This window comes from Urtica dioica, chromosome 12 (genome assembly GCF_054948205.1).
Source record: "Urtica dioica subsp. dioica isolate 48M chromosome 12, U.dioica_male_clone48M_v1_H2, whole genome shotgun sequence".
In the NCBI taxonomy this organism is placed as follows: domain Eukaryota; kingdom Viridiplantae; phylum Streptophyta; class Magnoliopsida; order Rosales; family Urticaceae; genus Urtica; species Urtica dioica.
Genome location: NC_142767.1, coordinates 17,283,695 through 17,298,414, shown reverse-complemented (window position 1 = coordinate 17,298,414; position 14,720 = coordinate 17,283,695). Strand labels below are relative to the sequence as shown.

Below are 14,720 nucleotides of genomic sequence, written 5' to 3'. Positions count from 1 at the left end.
ATTGTCAACCCGAAGTGTTAAAAATTTCGCTAAAATTGTTTTTTGCTTTTGAGTATCAGGTGTGACTAGTTGCACCCGGAAGTCATAAAAACTATCTGGTGCGACAAAGTCGCACCTAAAATCAAAAAATTATTCTAATTAGAATTTCTATTAAATTATTTATATAATTATTCTAATTAATATTATATAATAATTATTATTAAAATTATTTAATTAATTTAACAAAAAAATATTGTTTCTAATAGAATTTTTTATAGGCTGATTCTATTAGAATCAGCATATTTAAAAAAAAAAAAAAACGACAGACAATCAGATGCGACTAGTCGCATCTGATTGTACTGTAACCCGCCAAAATATTAGGCGGGGAATTACTATCAGGTGCGACTAGTCGCATCTGATACTTTTCCCGCGAAAGAATCAGATGCGACTAGTCGCATCTGATACTATATATCCCGCTTTAATATCTTATTTTGGAGTATATTTAGGTGCGACTTTTGGTGCAAGAAGTCGCACCTAAACTGTCGCACCTAAAATCATCAGGTGCGGACTTTCAGATGCGGCTGTGTCGCATCTAAAGTCGCACCTGATGATACTTTCAGGTGCGACTGTGGTGCTTTCAGAGTCGCACCTGATGCTATATTTTGTACTAGTGCCTAAATTCCTAATTATAACAATAAGAAGTTGAGCGTTAGTGGCTCGATCACAACCATTCAATAAAATTAAACCACTTTGAAATTTTAAAACACTCTATGCAAGTAAAATAATTAAATTAAGTTAATTGAACTAAAAGCATATTCTTATAAAGTTCTCTTTAATATGAAATATAGTGTAATGTTATTGGAGTAAAATTAAAATTTGGTGTAAAAATTACTCCACTTTAGTGTTAGCATTAGCATTGGAGACTAATTAGTTCTAAAATAATTAAATACGAATTCCTAAATGACGATGTTAAAACCATGAAAATAAAAATCAATCAGCTACATCAAGCATTTGTTTGATCCTTTTTATCAAAAGTAATGCTTGTTCAAACCCACCCATAATCTAAAATGATTAGAGGCAATGCAAATAGTGCAAGAATTAATCAACGTTAACTAATATATATAACGCCATTGTTGAAATGAAGACCGAAGACCATATAAAATATGCTACTTGCTCTTTCGAGAGGAAAAAATAAAATCAATAGGGATATGTACTACGCATTAATATATTATGTGATGTACTACTAGCTCAACATAATTTAGTCCCCAATAGCTTAAAATAAAGAAATTAAAAAGATACTATGATTACTTTAACTTTAAAGCAAATGAATAAAGAAAACATAGTAGAAGGAAAAATAATATAAAATATTAGAAATATATATACAGGATTAAGAAAGTGGCAAACTTGTAGTTTGAAATAAAGAATGGGATAATAAATGTATTAAAAAGTCCAAAGGAGGTTTACAAGTTGACGATCCACTTGCGAGCCCGGCGTAAGCTCTGTGATAATAAAACCATCAGTACGTCTCTCTCTCTCTCTCCCTCCTAGGACAAAGAAAGAGAGATAAAATAAATAAAATAATAAAAAAACCACATCCAAGTGGGATCTAAAATTAAACAAAACAACAATGACCAAACCCTCTTCCAAACATCAATCTCAACTTTCTCTCTCTTCCCATCATATATATTACACAGCATCAACACAACCATCAAACGAACACCATATAATTATAAACACATATTAAATTATTTCTCTCTTCTTTCTTTCGTATCAAAACCACTAAAAGAAAAAAAAGAATAATCAAGCATGCCTTCATCGCTGCAACTCCACAGAATCAACCCAAACAACCCGACGACGGACTTCCCTCCGTCCACGTGGCAGCAGCACAAGCACGCGCCGACCTCGACGAGTGTAATCCACGCGCCGTCGGTCCCGGACTACGCGTCCGAGCACCACGCGCACGAGGTGGCCGCGAACCAGTGCTGCTCCGCGGTGGTGCAGGAGATCCACGCGCCGGCGGAGATCGTGTGGTCGGTGGTCCGGAGGTTCGACAAGCCTCAGGCCTACAAGCACTTCCTGAAGAGCTGCCACGTCATTGACGGGGACGGTGACGTGGGCACGCTCCGCGAGGTGCGCGTGGTGTCGGGGCTCCCGGCGGAGTCGAGCACGGAGAGGCTGGAGATCCTGGACGAGGAGCGCCACGTCATCAGCTTCAGCGTCGTGGGTGGGGACCACAGGCTGAACAACTACCGATCCGTCACCACGCTCCACGCGCTTCCCGGCGGCGCCGGGACCGCCGTCGTCGAGTCCTACGTGGTGGACGTTCCGGCGGGAAATACGAAGGACGAGACTTGCGGGTTCGTGGATACGATCGTGAGATGTAATCTTCAATCGCTGACTCAGATCGCCGAGACTATGGCCAGAGCTGAAGAGGAATATCGGAGCCGATCTCTCAGACAACAATATGTTGAGATATGAATCGCTTGATCTCTCTCTATATATATACGTATATGTTGGAAGAGAATCCATTTGACGATGAAGAATTATATATAAATATACACATTTATTTAATGTAGATGATGGTCTGTTCTTTGTTGTTTTTTTTTTTTTTTTCCCATGATTGTTATGATGATCTGGGAAGTATTTGTCGATTTTTTTGGGGGGGGATTATGTTGTTAATTAGGATTGTGATTATGGGGGGGTGAAAAAGGTGACGAGATATGTGATAAGAGTACGATCAATCTGTGTGTATATGTTTGGTGCTCTTGTTATATTGATTATCTCTTCTTCTTCTTGAGCGTTGAGAAATTATTAAGGGAAAAAAATTAACATTTTGAATTGGTTCTTTATTATTAATTTCCTTGATGATGATTCAATTCGATCAGTGTTCTTTCAGTGGTTTTGTTGATTATATTTATGGTCATGCAAATTGAGATGATCATTTGAAAATGTCTTATAATTAGTCAAGTTAAATGTTATTATAGTTAGATTAAGAAATAAAGCTTATCTTCTCGTTCTTCTATATCGTATATATTATAGTATTTCGAGGCGGTGTAGAGTCAACCCTAGTTTTGGTTTGCATGAGAAATCTATCAGAAGAAGATAATATAACCAGACAATATTAGCAGCGCTACAACTATGATCTTCTGTAAATGTGTAAGAAGACAAACAATATAATTGCTGACAACCATATCGCTATTCGGTGATAATGTATTGTAACGATCAAACAAAATCAAATTGCATACACAAGTTAAAATTTTAGTAATTCTCTTGATTAATTCCTTTTAATTTTTCTCGAATAATTATTAAAGCCCAAAAATCGAAGGTATAGTATTATCTGACTGTTCAGTAGTCTCATAATGTAATGTGTAATATATAGTACGGTGTTCAGCAAAATCTATAATATTAATATTAAGATCGTACGATATGAGATTTAGTTTAAGCGTGAATTTCCAACTTCGAAGAGATTCTATTCTGCTTTCCATTACCGTTTCAATATTTGCACTAACATCGATGTGAATGAATTATGAAGCCCCTGTTTGGTTAACTTTTCTATTTTTGTTTTCTGTTTTCTGATTCTAAATTCTAGAAAACAGTTTTAGAAAAACTGTTTGGTTATAAATTCAGAAAACAGGTTTAGAATCATGTTTCTGTTTTCTTTGAAATTTGTTTAGAAAACAGAAAACAATGAAAAGTTGTTTTCTGTTTTATCTCTATACAATTGAATGGAAAACATAACCAAACAACATTTAAAATATTCTGAAACGTAATTCTAAATCTGTTTTTTAAATTTAAAAATTAGAATCAGAAAACAGAATTTAAAAACAGAAAACGAGTTTAGAAAACTAAACCAAACGGCCCCGAAGTGTTCCATACCAAACAGACAATAATTGTATAATGTTGTGGTGCTTAATATTCTTTTACAAAAATGAGAATAAATCAATACGGTACTAATATATGAACTAAAATAAATTGCATTTGCACATGCAATTAAAATGAACTACAACTTTCACCAGCAGATTCTGTCCTTTTTTAAAAAAACCAAATTATGATCCTCTTTTTTCTTGCCTGCCAATTCAAATTTGATTGGTCACCAATTTTTTTTTAGTAACAAATTTTGATTTTGCTTAAACTATCCGAAATTCGCTTCAATACCTGCATTATATTCATACGTACAATAAACCCAATAATATTACTAAATAAATAAATGGAAAGCAAGGGAAAAGGCAATTAAAGTGGAACTATTCAGATGTACTAAAGGAATAGGTGTGGGGCTTGGAATTTTGCCGTAATTTCGCGTGGGAGGTGAGTTTGAATACGGCAATATAAAAAAAAATAGAGTACATAAAGTATATATTATTAATTATGCAATAATAAACAATTTTTGGTGATTTTGGGGAATCCAACAGCTGCCAAAGCAAGTTGGGGTTTTAATATAACTCAACTTGGTGTGGAAACAAAGACAAGTTGCTTTAAATTTTTTTCCCTGCACCTTTCTATTAATTGTATATTTATTTTCTTGATTTTCCCTATCTCTCTATAGTCTCTATTTAGATGTGTACGATCACAAATGATACGTTGTTTGTGACTTATGTAAGCGGCAGAAATAGATTGGGCTTTGCAAGTTGGTGTGCAACTTGACAAGCAGGCCTTTAAATGTCCCCTATTCTAATTTTTCTTCTCCATTAATAATACAACTTATTTTGAGATCGTCAATGAAAAATCTCTCTCTCTCTCTCATCTTTGTGTCCCATGACTGATTTGACTAGACATCTTAATTCAATCACCACAAGTTTCATGGGCGAGTTATTTTGTTCAAAGTTGTTCAAAATAACAAGAAATAACTTGCGTTACTAGTGGGCTCTGGCTGCTACTTGTAGATGAACACACGTGAAAATATGATGTGAAAATTTAATATAGGGCGGAAAAATACTATATTATTCTTGTTATAGACAATGCGAAATACTTGGATATAACTGTTTAGAAATGCTTGATCACTTGATAAAAATAGTAAGTAGTATAGAAATGCTTGATCACTTGATAAAAATAGTTACAGCCATTGTTTTAAAAATAATTGATTAAGTCGAGCAGAATTGTACGACTTGATGATGATCCTAGACCAACGTTAAAGAGCAAACTACTCTATTTTATAGGCAAAATAATATCAGAATTATCGATGATATGCATGATTTCTAACAAATTTTTTTAGTGAAAATCTCATTTCCCGACTCGCTCGTGTTTTTTCGATTATTTTAGTCCTAATTGTCAAGTCTGTGTTATTTCGATTATTTCTAACAAATAGTTACCACTTTCTTTTATGTTTATACTATTTTTTACTATATATTTATTCGTTATTTTGTGTTCTACTAATTAGTTTTAACTCTAACCTTATGAGGGAATTTTTTTTTTCTTTCTTTTCTGATCATATATAAATATATATATATATATATATATATATATATATATATTTGGTTAATTAGATATGTACAACAATCAATGGCATATAATATATGTCTAGCTAGTATTTTAAATCTGTTAATAACTTGTACCAAACATTGATAATTAAATTCTGAAAAAATAATAATAAATGCTTATGGTTGAGTAATTCCTTTTTTTTAGATGTGATAACAATAAATTTATGTTCAATTTCGAAAACCGTACATATACGGTTACATATCGACACAACTCTCTGACTCTCTCTCAAGTTGATCTTTTCTTTTTATGCGCCGAGATCAGTAAGTAACGAAAACAAGAAAAATACAAGCACAAGTGGTATAAAATAACATATCTTTAGCACGAGAAAATTGAATAATGCGATAGCCGAATGGCAAAAACAAAAGTGAATGTGGTTCGATAATCAAAATAGGCAACTCGTTCACTTCAACTTTGCAAACAGACAAATTAGAATAGGGTCCAATAGTCATATTTACATTTTAAAATTGCTATTTAGCAAACGTTTCATAAATATTTGATAAATAGTCATATTCAAGTATTTATACGCTTAAATTGAAATAAATATTTTACCATTTTATTTTAATGAAAAGGTAAATTAAAAATATCACGTCATATTTTTGGTTAATTAATCATATAAAATGTTTAAACTGACTAGTTATCTAAATTTTTAATTAATAAGAGGAGAATTAAATATATAACGCTATATTTGAGTCTAGATGTTGGTTTATTTAATACCACTTGTGTTACTTTCTACTTAAAAGTACGAGCGACTAAAGGGAAGAGTTGAGAGAAAAATTACACGACAAGTGTATTGGGGCATATTTTCAAATTTCAACCAACAACTCTATTTTACTTATTTTATCGTATGTATCATTTAATCTCCAACTGAACTCTATTTTAAATTGAACCTTTGGTATGTATGTATTCTTCTTCGTCTCTTATTTATGTTAGAGCCCTCGTATTTATTTTATTTGTCAATTACATCACTCATAAATATTTCCTTTATATATTTATTTTATTATCTTGTTGGCTTTTATATTATTCATCAAACATAATATAATTAACATATAAAATTCAAAAATAATTTTTAAAAAAGCTATATAATCTTTTGGGGGTAAATATCAAATTATTTTTATTTTTATGACTAATTATATAATTTAAAAACTTTAAACGACTAAAATATAAATAAACAAAAATAAATGTAGTTCGAACAGTGTCCACATTTAGCGTCATTAAGCTTTGAAAACACTCATTTGAGGTGGAGTTTAGAGTTTAAATGGAGCTAAAAAATTTATGCTAAAATGTGTTTTAAACTTCGGTTGGAGATTCTCTAAAACTCTTCGACTCTGAAGTAAAAAAAGTGGTAATAAGAATAAAAACAATTCAAGGAAATAAACATACTGAGTTTTTTCACTATCTAAGTTTTTAATTTTGAAGGAGAGAAAGAATGTTAAAGGAGACAGTAAGAAGTTGCTTCAGAACCATAAATATCGCAACATGTTAGTTTGTTTGATAATAAAGTTGAATATGTAGCAGATTCCAAAAGTACCGTGTGGGTATAAATGATCTATAGGTACAAAATCTATTATATATATATAGTAGATAAACGACCTTTATATCTGCAAAATGATACCAAATATATAAAGTGACCTTTTCATCAAAATTTATACACCCCTGTCTGTCAGCGTATTCCAGGCTTTCCAGCAGTGCAATGTGGTTATCCCTGACCACATATACTAATTTAATTTTCAAGAAAGTAGCTTAACATATATACACACATATATGTATATGTATATATACCATATATAAAAGTTTGTGTTTTATCTATGCAATAATATTAATTATGCTTCTTTTCAACATAAAAGAAAACAAAATATTCTACTTGGCGACTTATTGTATTGCATGGTAATTAATTCTTTAAGGAAATATAATACCAGTCAGTAGACTAGAGGGCTATAACTATTATAATTATTATTATTGCACATCATGTGAGGCTGCAAATCAAAGAAAAATATGTAACTATTGGTATTTGTTTGATATGTATATGAGCTATCAATTGTACTCCAAGTATATGCTACGAAATGGCATGCAAAAGCCATGCAAATTACTCACCTGTCTATTCTTCTTGTTGCCTTCATAATAACCACAAGTGTCAATTTTAGCAATTCATTATTATCCTATGCATTTAAGCCCTACTTGAGCTAACTATTTTGGTCCCCCTCAACCTCAAGTCTTGATCATCACTATGAAATTACTTTCCCAAGGGTATATTAAATCGCTATATCTAAAACTGTTACTTTAGCTAGAGTATATATAACCTTTAAAATTTACAGATGGGTCATGGGTGTCCACATATATATATATATATATATATATATATATATATATATATATATATATATATATACACTTTCTTGAACAATAATGAATCACAAGAATTGTTTTAATTGGGCCCTCGCCTACCAATACCATATAACTTAGGCCAAGAATGTGAATAGCAGTTGCACTATTATTTGATACTAACTATAGTAGTTCTATCTAACAAGCCTTCTTAAACTTCCTTGTGTTTTTTTTTTGTTTGTCCTTTTCTCTCGATCTATATATGCTCCCGCATGGGCGGAAATTTGACCAATGTATCACTATAACTCAATATTTTTGTACGGAAACCCTATAATACCCTCGATTTTGAGCAAACCCCCATAATTTTGATCAAAGTAACGCAATAATTCCCTCCTTTATATATTTTATTATAAGAAAACTCTCAGAATTTGACTTAATGATAAAAAAAAAAAATAAAAAAAAAACTCTTTAAGGGCACTCTAGTAGCAAAATGAAAACATTAAAATCTCATTTTTATCAAAATTTTAGAAAATTTTAAAAATTAATTAATTATTTTAATTAACTGTCTAATTTTTACACAAATGCCCCTACCAAAATTCCCGTCCAAGTATATGTGTTATACTTTAAGAAGAAAAAAAAATGATATTAAAATTAATCGTGTGAATTAAAAACTTGTAATTCAAGTAATTGCTTCTCTAATTTAAGCAATTGTTGATTAATTTGTTTTTAAAAAAAACCTACTCCAAAAAAGAAACTCATAAAACAATACTAGCAACAGTTTATTAATTACTATCGTCGACTATTTACCATGCGTAAATTATAAGTGTGATCACAGAAAACTAAGGGTTATTAATTTCTCTAATTTTCAAAATTAAATTCGTCCAAGGGTAGATGAGGAACAAATGAAGAAAAAAATTTGTCATAGAAATATTCAAAACGAAACTTCGGCGATAACAAGTCTTGTTCTTGTTTTTTTGGCGCTATACGTCCATATGCCCTGCCTGTCTAGAATCGTGAACGGTAATAACCTTGTCCAATCAAAATACATGGCTATTAACTCATCTAATTTGTAGTCTAATAAATTATGAGTACAGAACATAGCAAGCTGTGTGGTTAGACTAGAGTCCAAATCCAATCCGTCTAACTTCTAGAGAAATAGTATAACTATGCTTTTAATTATGAAATGAACGTATATATCAATTTGTTTTAGCTTTTCTTTATCACTTATGAAAATTACACTGGTATATCAGTAGATATTTGAAAGTTGAAATTATAATAAAATATTATTGATATATCAGTCGATAATCGATATATCAATAAAATCAAAATCGATATGAGTATCAGTATTTTAATCCTTGGTTAAACTAGGGTCCAATTCATCTCCATCCTAGAGAAATAGTAGAATTATGCTTTTAAGGAAATGAATGCATAAATCGATTTTCCTTTATCACCTACAAAAATTACACTTTTTTTTTCCTCCCCTTTTTTTGGTTTTGGTTTTTTTTTTTTAATTTTTTTTTTTATTTTTATCAAAACCTCTTTTCCCTTTCCTCTGTATATGATTGTTACACTTGAAATCACTAAAAAAAATGTATAATAAAAAAAAAAAAAAAACCCATCTGAACCCGCGTGCCTGCAGTGTGCATCGAATCATATCACGCACGAACGATGAAAAAAATAAAGGGACTCATTCTTCATAGCCGTGTTTTTCAAGGGTAGAAGAGCTTGGCAAAGAGAAGCTCGTTCCAAGTGTCTTGTAGGCCGGGCAAGCACCAATGAACGCAGTCGGCGTAGCTGACTGGGTCCGCCAGCTGGTCGGGGCTCAGCGGGCTCCACTGCTTCTTGTGGATCGAGGTGTGCGCGTCTTTTCTGTAGCTCGAGAGCTGCGTTATGTTCAGGAACGTGATCGGGAACTCAGACTTGCTGAACACGTCACCTATCACCTCCATTATGCTCTTCCTGCTGTCCGAGCCCCAATAGTTTTGGTCTTCTATTATGCTCGTCTCGTTGTAACAGTTCTTACCCGGCTCGCCACCCCAGTCTATTGCCCTGCCAAAAAAAGCACAGATTCTGAGTTTTACCTTCTGTAGTGAAAGCTTATTAGAGATGAGATGATAGTTATTCCGGTTAATCTGTTGTCATGATGAGACTAGCATTCCTTAATCATCACATTAGTACTATTTGCAAGTTTTGTGGCCCATTTCTCTGTTCTTCCGCATTCTCACCATTAACTTTGTGACCCTACTAATTTCTTATGTGGAAATCAACAGATTGGCATTTCCTAAGTACTATTTGCAACTCTTAATCCCCATTTTAAGCAACAATTTTTTTATAGATTAGAAGTTAGAGACAAGGACGGAAAATCTTACTTTGCATGAGTGGGCGACATGCTAGCGAAAAAGACCCGTGTTTTTTTAGGGTCCATATTGAGCCTAACCCATCTCAGCATGCTCTTCAGCGCCATCCGATACGAATCCTCTGTCGAAAGCTCCATGATATTCTTCTCTTCGTCGTCAAAAGATCCAACCCTGAAACACGTCAAGAGTGATTTAGTTATACATGAAATTGATAAGAGATTAATAGCTGATCGTCAGAGGTCGTTCAACAGCAAAATTTTTTACAATATCTTCATTTTCAAGCCAGTCATCCACCACAAGTAAGTGTTGAACACTATGATATCGACGCCCTTCCAATGCTTCCCGTGCTTATTGACTGAACCTTTTCGGACAATCCTGTCGGCGACTCTGTGGATCACAGCATCGTCTGAATTCGATTCAAGAAGAAACGGAGCCCAATAGAACTCAATTGTGGCGTTGTATGGCTGTCAACAACAAGAAAGGTGAATTGTATGGTTCATCAGTTGAAATCAACGATAACTTGACTTGCAAGTAAAGAAACCACCTGTGTATATATATTATACCTTAGCAGTGAAAACGGTCAAGGAACCAATGGTCTCCATGGATTTTTGGTCTTCAGGAATGAGGGAGTGAAGAAGACAGATCATGGAAACGTATTGGCCGCGGTTCAGAGAATCTCCAACAAACATCATTCGCTTCCCTCGCAGAGCCTCGAGCATTTGACTGGCATTGAAGCTTCAGAAGAGAGACAATCATTCAGTTTTTTTGCTCAACTAGAAATTAATGACATAAATCAGGGAGGCAAATTGCTGAGGCTGTGTAAAAACAAAACATAGATAATAGGCATACCATCAAAACAATAGAAACAATAATTAAAATAAAAAATTTCTGTATAAAAAATCAAAAAAGACTTGAATAGTCTAAAAACAAATGAAAGCTTGATGATCAGCTTAAATTTTACCAGAAAAATCAATTTAGATCCCGGATTTTACATATCTATATAACAAATAACAAAAATAAATTAAATAGCGGTCGGTAATTATATTTCTGAGCGTAGTACTGCAAACACTACAACAAGTAACAACCTCTTTTAATAATTATGCTCATTATTTTTGTCATAGCATACTTATTCCATAGCCCAGTTCCTTCTATCCACGTTATGGCCCAAAAAGAGAGAGACAAAGAATAAAAGGCCGTTCAATCTCCTTCGCCAATTGGGCTGAAAGCTTACATGAAGAAAGCGTGACATATTTGAGTCAAAGCCTCAAAGGCTCCAAAAGTATGAGAAAATCCGTTTTTAATTAAACTCCTTAAAGAATAGGTACCATTTTGTCACATCATCATCAGGCAATTGATGAAAAAAAAAATGAAAAAAAAAAACATACTCATTATTGCCTCATTCATTCATGATTCTTGCATTATTTTCGTCCTCAAACACCAAAAGAATTGCGCAATATATTGCTCACAAAATAGACCGGAATTTATTATAAAATACAAAACTAAAAATAAAAAACCGCAGGTAATGAAGAAAGAAATAATTGATTTATATTGAGCCGAAAAGCCAAAACCAATCCACAAAAATATTTCTCTCTCTTCATGCATGTGAATCGTGACAAAAAATATAACGACGACGTGCAGAGATCCAGACAGAGCCCCACTCTACGGATGACACGTGGCACAACATGCCCCGCGCGAATCCGTGGGTCCCACCACTATCTGTAGGTCAAGTTTGCCCACTTCATTCTCGACAACATGGCACGTGGCGGTTCCCACCGAGAAACGACAAGCGTTTGGCCTTCGTATGCCGTCGTTTCACCAGAGTCGGAACATAAAACGGCATTTTTTTTATTTTTTATTTTTATTTTTTATCCGAATATTATATTTTATTTATACCCAGTGCCGAGTTAGTTTAGTTTCGACTTTCCAACGAATCGCAGGAAAGGAATGAAATTTTATGTTTAATTTTTAAATCGTAAGTCAAAACTCTATCTTATTATAAATGTCGTTTTTACAATTAAATACTCCAATTATTAATTAATATTTACCTTGGAATGTCGCAACCATGGGGTTGCCATCGCCAGTAGCGGTATTCCCTCTCCGGCCGGCCGTGTTCGATGCAGGTCAGCTGAGGCTGAATGTACGGACACTCCGATTCCTCGTACAGAGGCCTCGTCTCGTCTCGGATCCACCGTCCGCTGAACACGTCGCACCTCTCGTCGCTCTTCGCCGCCGCGAACGGCAGTTTCCGATTCTCTCTCTGCCGCCTCTCTGGAATCGCCTCCGAAAAGAAATAGAAAAAAAGAAGGATTAGTTTGAGGTTTTTTTTTTCTCGCCAATCATCAATTTGAGTCGACTGACCGGTTTCGGCGGCGGCGATTGGCCGGTCCGGTGCGGCGGCGAAATTGAGCTCGCGGCTGAAGACGCAGGCTAGGTCTTGGCCGTAGAGGATCGCGACGAAAACGATGAAGATGAGGAGAGAGAAGAGGTACGGCGAGAGCTGACGTGGCTTTCTGAGGTTGATTGAGGACGATGACGAAGAGGAAGGTGAAGAGAAGAGAGGAGGTTTCATATTATTATTTATTTATCTGAAATGAAATCGATCGATTTCTGGTATTGCGTGATTAGAAGAAAGGAAGGACTTGGAGAGACTTGCTCTCTTCTCCTTTTCGTTGGCCTTTTCTTACGGACTATTGTTTTTTGCTGTTTATATTAACACAAACAAAACTCATCTCTTTTGCCATTGCCATGTAAATGAATATAAAAATGATAAGCATTAGATAATTGTGACAATTATTTGTTAGATATCTTCATTGTGCGCTATTAGTTGGGTGGGTGATATGACTTGATTTAAGTTTGATGTGAGAAAACAAAAACAAAAAAAAGGTTTACAATAATTCCTTTACTTCAATTTTTTTTTTTTATTATATAAACTTGGTTTGCATTTGAAATTAGGTTCAAAATAAAATACAACTAAAAAAATTTCACCAAGTAGATCATGAGAATCTGCTATCTTGTTGTTTGTTTTCTACTTAACTAACTGATGATTACTATTCTGCATTTATCATGATTAGCGTAACAAGTACAGCCAATATCTAGATTTTCTCTTTGAGAGTGTTTGAAAGTGAATGGGAACTAACAAGAGGTTATAAAGGTCACGGGTTACTCCTCTCATCACCAATTGATTTTGAGATGGAACCTCATGATATTTTCACATGGTATCAGAGCTCATTAAGCCCAAACGGGTATCCGATCCAATCGTTGGAATTCGGCCCAAGATGAGCGAACGCAAAGAGCCGCCATCTTGAGGGGGCGTGTTAGGAATTCCACATCGAAAGTGAATGAGAACTAACAAGACCTTATAAGGTCATGGGTTACTCCTCTCATTGCCAATTAGTTTTGAGATGGAACCCCATGATACTTTCACATGGTATTAGAGCCCATTAAGCCCAAACGGGTATCCGATCCAATCGTTGGGATTCGGCCCAAGATGAGCGAACGCAAAGAGCCGCCATCTTGATGGGGCGTGTTAGGAATCCCACATCGAAAGTGAATGGGAACTAACAAGAGCTTATAAAAGTCATGGATTACTCATCTCATTACCAATTGGTTTTGAGATGGAACCCCATGATACTTTCACAAGGTATCAGAGCCCATTAAGCCCAAACGGGTATCCGATCCAATCGTTGGGATTCGGCCCAAGATGAGCGAACGCAAAGAGCCGCCATCTTGAGGGGGCGTGTTAGGAATCCCACATCGAAAGTGAATGGGAACTAACAAGAGCTTATAAAGGTCATGGGTTACTCCTCTCATTACCAATTGGTTTTGAGATGGAACCCCATGATACTTTCATATGGTATCAAGTGAATGAGAACTAACAAGAGCTTATAAATGTCATGGATTACTCCTCTCATTACCAATTGGTTTTGAGATAGAACCCCATGATACTTCACATGGTATCAGAGCCCATTAAGCCCAAACGGGTATCCGATCCAATCGTTGGGATTCGGCCCAAGTTGAGCGAACGCAAAGAGCCGCCATCTTGAGGGGACGTGTTAGGAATCCCACATCGAAAGTGAATGAGAACTAACAAGAGGTTATAAAGGTCATGGGTTACTCCTCTCATTACCAATTGGTTTTGAGATGGAATCCTATGATACTTTTCACAGAGAGTAATCAGCAATTGATTAAAAGTTAATAAAACAATTGAAGGTTTGGTTCGTTATGAAGGTATTTATGTTCAATGTAAAGTTTGTGTGAAGTTAAAGCTTTCTTTGTGTATATATATGAAATTTCACTGTCAACTAATGAAAAAAGGGAGGCAGAGATATGAAGTGCAATAAATTAATGGGGTGTAAATGATGATTGTGTACTTATAAAAATGAGTGCATGATTTCGCTTGGCTTCAAAGGCAAGGAAAACGGCGTGTCAATACTCAGTGACTCAGTGTACAGCATTGAGAATTTGAGAGACTCTGATCAATTTGGCCTTTTGATGATATAATATAAGTTGTCACAACATTTTTATTTAATATTATTAGTGTTGTTGTTAAACGTAAGGTTAGAGAAGAGATTAATAATTGGTGAGATCTCA

General features: G+C 34.4%; 1 protein-coding gene and 1 pseudogene across 1 annotated transcript; one reads left to right on the top strand and one right to left on the bottom strand.

Moving 5' to 3' along the window:
* The first annotated feature begins 1,546 nt into the window (after positions 1-1,546).
* Positions 1,547-2,828, top strand: LOC149379702 (abscisic acid receptor PYL4 pseudogene; annotated as a pseudogene).
* Positions 2,829-9,306: 6,478 nt separating this feature from the next.
* TBL33 (TRICHOME BIREFRINGENCE-LIKE 33) lies at positions 9,307-13,007 on the bottom strand. The gene is made up of 6 exons (XM_089603723.1): positions 12,489-13,007; positions 12,176-12,398; positions 10,694-10,865; positions 10,395-10,594; positions 10,143-10,301; positions 9,307-9,822 (listed from the first exon to the last, which is right to left on the bottom strand). The coding sequence occupies exons 1-6, from the start codon at positions 12,697-12,699 to the stop codon at positions 9,483-9,485; spliced, it is 1,305 nt and encodes a 434-aa protein (XP_089459849.1). The 5' UTR covers positions 12,700-13,007; the 3' UTR covers positions 9,307-9,482.
* Between the last annotated feature and the right edge of the window lie 1,713 nt (positions 13,008-14,720).

Coding starts and splice junctions, on each gene's coding strand:
- TBL33 (XM_089603723.1), bottom strand. CDS start 12,699: ATGAAACCTCCTCTCTTCTCTTCACCTTCCTCTTCGTCATCGTCCTCA. Junction 12,399..12,488: donor AATCGCCGCCGCCGAAACCG/GTCAGTCGACTC, acceptor AGGCGATTCCAG/AGAGGCGGCAGAGAGAGAAT. Junction 10,595..10,693: donor TGACCGTTTTCACTGCTAAG/GTATAATATATA, acceptor TGTTGTTGACAG/CCATACAACGCCACAATTGA.